This window comes from Camelina sativa, chromosome 1 (genome assembly GCF_000633955.1).
Source record: "Camelina sativa cultivar DH55 chromosome 1, Cs, whole genome shotgun sequence".
Lineage (NCBI taxonomy): Eukaryota > Viridiplantae > Streptophyta > Magnoliopsida > Brassicales > Brassicaceae > Camelina > Camelina sativa.
In genome coordinates this window covers 17784361-17790704 of record NC_025685.1, presented here as the reverse complement: position 1 = coordinate 17790704, position 6344 = coordinate 17784361, and the positions used below count along the sequence as shown (strand labels likewise).

At 34.0% G+C, this 6344-nt stretch overlaps 2 protein-coding genes across 2 annotated transcripts; one reads left to right on the top strand and one right to left on the bottom strand.

The window, feature by feature from the left end:
- On the top strand, positions 344-2157 carry LOC104793487 (putative fucosyltransferase 10). Its single transcript, XM_010519844.2, has 2 exons — positions 344-536; positions 626-2157. The coding sequence occupies exons 1-2, from the start codon at positions 386-388 to the stop codon at positions 2077-2079; spliced, it is 1605 nt and encodes a 534-aa protein (XP_010518146.1). The 5' UTR covers positions 344-385; the 3' UTR covers positions 2080-2157.
- Positions 3435-4577, bottom strand: LOC104709278 (NAC transcription factor 29-like). The gene is made up of 3 exons (XM_010425922.1): positions 4301-4577; positions 3934-4202; positions 3435-3830 (listed from the first exon to the last, which is right to left on the bottom strand). The coding sequence occupies exons 1-3, from the start codon at positions 4575-4577 to the stop codon at positions 3435-3437; spliced, it is 942 nt and encodes a 313-aa protein (XP_010424224.1).

Here is a 6344-nt window from a genome sequence, read left to right as displayed (position 1 = left end):
TTTTTACATTTTCACTATATAAATTCAAGTTTGCACAATGTGCCAGACAATCCCTAGTTTTGTTTATATTCCAAGATTTCGACATTGTAACGCCCGTTAATAATTCACAACAGCTCTTCATTGGCAATTTATTCGTTAATTATCAAATACAAACATACAAAATCATAATTTGGAATCTAGACATTTTTCCAATAAAAAAATTGTAGAATCACGTTCAAAAGTTCGTTGATAGTCACAACTTAACAATGACACATTAAAATATTAAAATTTCTTATTTAATTGATCTCTATGATTGGCAATAGATGTTGTAATCAAACTACTACATAAGAGTTGTAAACTCTTTTTGCATCATCTCATAGTTACAGCCGATCAAACTAAAGTCAACATGTATCACAAAGTTCAGATCTACGGCAAAGTTTTCAAGGCATTGGGGTTGAAGACGAAAGTTCTGATAATAGTAGTCTTTAGTTGCTTACTAATTATACTACCATTCTCAAAGAACTTCAACAACCAACTTCTTGATGCTACAACCAACGGTAAGAAATAAAATCATTCATCGTTTGTGTTTTATTGCTGACTCGAAGAGTCTTCATTCTGACTCTATATATCAATTTTCTTGTAATAGATGCAAAGAAATCTGAAACACCGAGGGATACACTGATAGGAGGGCTTTTAACAGCGGATTTCCATGAAGGTTCTTGCTTGAGTAGGTATCAGAAAACTTCCTTGTACCGCAAGCCTTCCCCATACAAGCCTTCTGAATATCTGATCTCTAAGCTTAGAAGCTATGAGATGCTTCACAGACGTTGCGGTCCAGACACAAAAGCATACAAAGACGCAACAGAGAGTCTTAATCGTGATGAGAATTATGCAAGCAAAGAAAATGGTGAATGTAGATACATTGTTTGGGTCGCAGGTTACGGGCTTGGAAACAGAATACTTACTCTTGCTTCTGTGTTCCTCTACGCTCTCTTGACAGAGAGAATCATTCTTGTTGACAACCGCAAGGATGTTAGTGATCTCTTATGCGAGCCATTCCCAGGTACTTCATGGTTGCTTCCTCTTGACTTCAAATTGATGCAATATCCTTATGTTTATGGCTACAACAAGGAATACCCTCGATGTTACGGAACAATGGTGAACAATCATTCCATCAACTCGAGTTCAATCCCGGCACATTTATATCTGCATATCCTCCATGATTCAAGAGAGAGTGATAAGATGTTCTTCTGCCAAAAGGATCAGGATTTGATCAACAAAGTCCCTTGGTTGATTGTTCAAGCCAATGTTTACTTTGTTCCATCTTTATGGTTTAATCCAACTTTCCAAACCGAACTAACTAAGCTGTTTCCACAGAAAGAATCCGTCTTTCACCATTTGGCTCGGTATCTTTTTCATCCGACAAATCAAGTCTGGGATATGGTCACTACGTACTACAATGATCATTTATCCAAAGCTGACGAGCGACTTGGGATTCAAATACGGGTTTTCGGAGACCCTGCTGGATATTTCAAACACGTCATGAACCAGATCGTAGCATGCACGCAAAGAGAGAAACTGTTGCCTGAACTAGATACACAAGAAGAATCAAAAGTCAATATATCAAAAACACCAAAACTTAAAGCTGTTCTTGTCACATCTCTCTTTCCAGAGTACTCTGAAAACTTAACGAAAATGTATTGGAAGCAACCAAGTTCGACAGGAGAGATCGTTGAAGTTTATCAGCCAAGTGGAGAAAGAGTTCAGCAAACAGACACGAAGATCCACGACCAAAAGGCGCTTGCTGAGATGTATCTTTTGAGCTCAACCGATAACATTGTCACAAGCGCAAGGTCTACGTTTGGATATGTTTCTTATAGTCTTGGAGGATTAAAGCCATGGTTACTTTATCAGCCAACAAATTTCACAACTCCTGATCCGCCGTGTCTTCGATCTACGTCGATGGAGCCATGTTTCCTTACTCCTCCGTCTCATGGATGTGAAGCCGACTGGAGAACTAACTCGGGGAAGATTCTTCCTTTTGTTAGGCATTGTGAGGATATTATGTATGGAGGGCTTAAGCTACATGATGATTTTTAGTTCTTGTTGATCACACATCTGATTTTATTGGATTAATGAGTTTTTAAATCAAAGGAGAAAAGCTTTACTGTTACAATTGCATCCTCTGTATTTCAAGCTTTGTATGGTTTATAATATATAAATAGTAAGTAGCAATTCACATTTACTTATATCACATAGAGTAGCCTCTAAATCTCGGCGAGGAAAGTACAGAGTACACAAACACAACTAGCTTTGAGTCAACAATTAACCACACCGAGATAGAGTGGTAGCTGCATTATTAGTTTAGAAAAAATTCTAAGCGACTTTCTAATTTTGTTATTAAACATTAGGCTATTTTAAAATTCCTAAATATAATTTTATTGGGTAAGTTTAAGGTAATTTTTAATATGGATATTCAATTCTATTTGGAGAGAAAAATCTGTTTTTTTTTTTGGTGGTCATAAAGAAAGAAAAAAATATTCACTTTTTAAGTGTAAGAACTTCCCACATCTAAGAATCCACATCAAACACAATATTAATGGCTTTCTCTTGTGTCACAAGAAATATATTTTTAGTTCTTCCTTTTCTCGTTATTCTATCAATCACCACCCCTTTGGCTTCATCTTTTTCTCTGAATGGCAAAGTCACAAACACATTGATTAACAGACTCTGCTCGAAACCGACAATTTACAAGCACTGTTGTGTCCACTGGCGCCTGGCGGACCTATTTGAGAGGTAAGGGGTTCAATTGACCCATGTTAAATTCTAAAAAACAAAAATTTGCATGTAAATTCCTAAAGTTTCAATGAAACTGTTTAAAACAACGATTTTCAAGCTGCATTTTGTTCCTATTATACATGTTTGAAGTCTAACAAGATAAGACATTTACTAATAAGAAATACTCTAAAATAGCAATAAAATAAGTTTTATTGACAACTATAGAAATCCATAAATTAAAAAAAAATAGCACTATTTAACAAATTGAAATATTTAAAATTAATTTTTAGAATTTTGCTTTTTAGATTTGGGTTTTCAATTTCACATATAGGGTATATTTTTGAGGGATAAGGTTTAGTATTTTGAATTTAGGATTTAATTTTAAAAGATTAATTGATGCTATTTTGGAATTTTAGAAATGTTGTGCTAAGTTTGGAAAAAATAATTATTTTTGTGTTATTTTTGAGAATCTCCCTTAAAATAAATACTAGAGTATTATATTTATCTCTGTTTTTCGTTTTCTGTGTTGTTTGAAATTTTATTGCGAGAAGAAGAAAAATAATTACAAGATTTTGAGTTTTAGAAGATCAAACAATGGCAATTAAAAGGCATAAAGCTAGATTCTGAGTTTAAGAACTCAAAAGCAAAATGAATAATTGTAATTATGAAGGCTGAGATCAGTTAGTGTAATCTTTCATCATTCCATCTGTGACGAAGCCTTGAAGAAAATCACTATCGTCGAGTTCTTCATCTCCATCGAGTGAATCTGGCTTCATGAATTCAGCCAAGAAATCTTTAAAATCTTGTGGGAGCTCATCAAAGTCATCAAAGTCATCAAAGTTATCATCGTGTGGGATCACAAGTGGCTGTGGCTGCGGCTCATGTTGCTGTGCTGTGAGTAAAGAATCATGAGGCTGCTGGAGCTGCGACTGGTCCTGTTGATGCTGCAAATCCAGCTGCTTAACCTCCTCTTTTGATACGCCTTTTCCTTTCTTCAGCTTCTCTTTTTTCTCTGCTTTCATCCTTTTTACTGCCGACGGAGTCAGATAAATCTTGCACAAAGCATAATCCACCTGCACACACAGAGGCAACAATCGAAACAAAAATCAAAAAGAAAATCCAAAAGTGAAAAAAAATCTCAATAACTTGGGACCCAAGAAACACATACATGCATACCTTGTCGTTATCATCAGACGACGACTCAAACCAGTATTCATGCATTAACCAATCCGTCTTTACGCCGTTTGGTGGTCTCCCAACGCAGTATTCAAGTGCGGTCACGTAGCCGACGTCGCCTTGTCCAGCATCAATCTGCTTGGCACCTACGGTTGCATTCCAGTATCCTCCACAGTCATCACCACGTTTCTGCCTTTTCCCACTTTTACCAATCTTGTTTCTCTCCGTTACAAAGAACCATTCTTCATCATTACCCTTCTCGAATTCCACTAGTTAAGGAAAAAAAGATAGAAATATATAATTACATATATGAATGAATATATAAAACCTAAAGAACTAAAAGAAAGATATATCAAAATAGACAAACCTGAAAGTTGATATGGGTTGGACTTGTAAATATTGACGTGATGGATAGGAATATTAAACGGTGGGTAATAATATTTCCTGTCTGGTGAGAAAGATTTCAAGTAGTCAATACAGAGTTCCTCATCGCTTGGTGTAAACTTGAAGCCTGGAGGTAAAAGGTAAGGTAAGTTATGAGCAGCCGAAGAAGAAGAAGAAGAAGAAGAAGAGGCAATCTCTGACGGTGGTTGCGTTTGCGGTTCCGGTGTTGATCTCTCTTTGCGCTTGTTTCTTGAAGGCATCGACATCAAGAAACTCTAGAGCGTTAAGGTAAAACAAATAGTGGTACCTTAAAATATAAGCTTTACATTATATATGTCTCCTTTTGTAAAGGGTTTTGTGACGGTGGATATAATTTCAATTAATTATAATTATGATATACATCTATATATATTTCAATCTTAAGATGTGTGGAACGAGAAAGGTTTCATATTATTCACAACGAAACAAAAGAATTGATCTTTAGAGATTTAAGGTTACATTATGTCTCTTACATAAGTTAAGATTTTGGTGGTAGACTTATTTTTAATCATATACTCCCTCCTAGAGATAATTTAAGGTTACATGACCCATTTTAACCAAATGGTAAACCAGACCAAATACTATCCTTTACAATAACATAGTTAAAAAAAAATACAAAAATACACATAAATATCACTTTCATGGGAACATATAATCTCAAATATATTTTTTAATCCCCAATTTGTCATATGTACAAATACATATATATCAAAAATATAAAAGAAAAACAAAACAAAAAAATACATAAAAAGATAAATTAGCATCATACCGGCTAAGAACATGCATCTGCTAAGGGTGTAAACACACTAGGTCCAAAAAAAAGATGTTAATTAAAATAATTTCATAAAACAGTATGTATGTAGGTTTTTTTATTAATAATATACATCTGAGTCTACATAGAATTTAAGCCAGGACTGATTAGCATACAATTCCGCACAACGCGCGGGTTCTCATCCGTAGTTTATTAAAATTTAGGTATTCATCTAAAATTCCAGATATATTTTAAAACTGAAATATGGACAGAGAAAATTTTCATATTATTATTAAATAACAAATTAGCTTATTATCCCTAATTGTTTTCAACAAATCGTTTTCTTAAAACTATTGTTGATTATAGATAAGTATGAAGAAAATAATGTTTATCTTTGGTGAAAAGTATAATGTTTTCACGTTAGACTTGTAAAAATTGAAAATTTCAATACTAATTTTTAAAATAAAAAATTACGTGAAATTGCCATTACACGATAAAGGTTAAAAAAACTTAATAATAGTAACTAAAGGTAAAAATTTTAAAAAAAAGTAACTAAGGGTAAAAATATCAAATTTTAATCTTTGCAATATAATTATTTTATAAATACAAAAATATCTTAATAATTTTTAAGAAAATGAATAATCAATAAAGTTGAACAAATGAAATTTCATTTTAACACTACTATGTTAATTTTATTAATCCTTCTACTTCAGTTCACCATCACCTCCATATTATGTAGTTTAATGAGTCTACATGGTATAAGAGCAAAATTAGAAGAACCCTAAATTTACTTTGCCAAGCCTCGATCCATCTGTGTACTATTCTTTTCTTGATTCTCTGCCTCTCGATCTTCTCTGTTTAACTTTCTCCAGACATTTTCTACCTTCTCCTTTGCGTTGATGATATATATCTCACGGTGTCTCTGTCGTCTCTTGTATCATTAATTCTTTTTGGTCTTTTTATTCTTGTACTTGATCCTCTGTCTCTCGATCTTTGACCGTTGCATCATTTCCTTGGAATCTCCATCGCATGAAATGTAAAAGGACTTTTCTCACAAACAAAAATATACCGCCGACATCACTCACCGCACAAACATGACGGAATCGAAGACAGTATGCCAGAGCTTGTTTCAACTAGAAGCCCACATGTTGATGATCTAGCATTGTATCAAAGCACCTCACATTCATGCCATCTAGCAAAGATTTCACATGTGGTCCTTGGTTTGAAGGGAAGATTG

Coding starts and splice junctions, on each gene's coding strand:
- LOC104793487 (XM_010519844.2), top strand. CDS start 386: ATGTATCACAAAGTTCAGATCTACGGCAAAGTTTTCAAGGCATTGGGG. Junction 537..625: donor TCTTGATGCTACAACCAACG/GTAAGAAATAAA, acceptor TTCTTGTAATAG/ATGCAAAGAAATCTGAAACA.
- LOC104709278 (XM_010425922.1), bottom strand. CDS start 4,577: ATGCCTTCAAGAAACAAGCGCAAAGAGAGATCAACACCGGAACCGCAA. Junction 4,203..4,300: donor CAACCCATATCAACTTTCAG/GTTTGTCTATTT, acceptor TTCCTTAACTAG/TGGAATTCGAGAAGGGTAAT. Junction 3,831..3,933: donor CGTCTGATGATAACGACAAG/GTATGCATGTAT, acceptor CTGTGTGTGCAG/GTGGATTATGCTTTGTGCAA.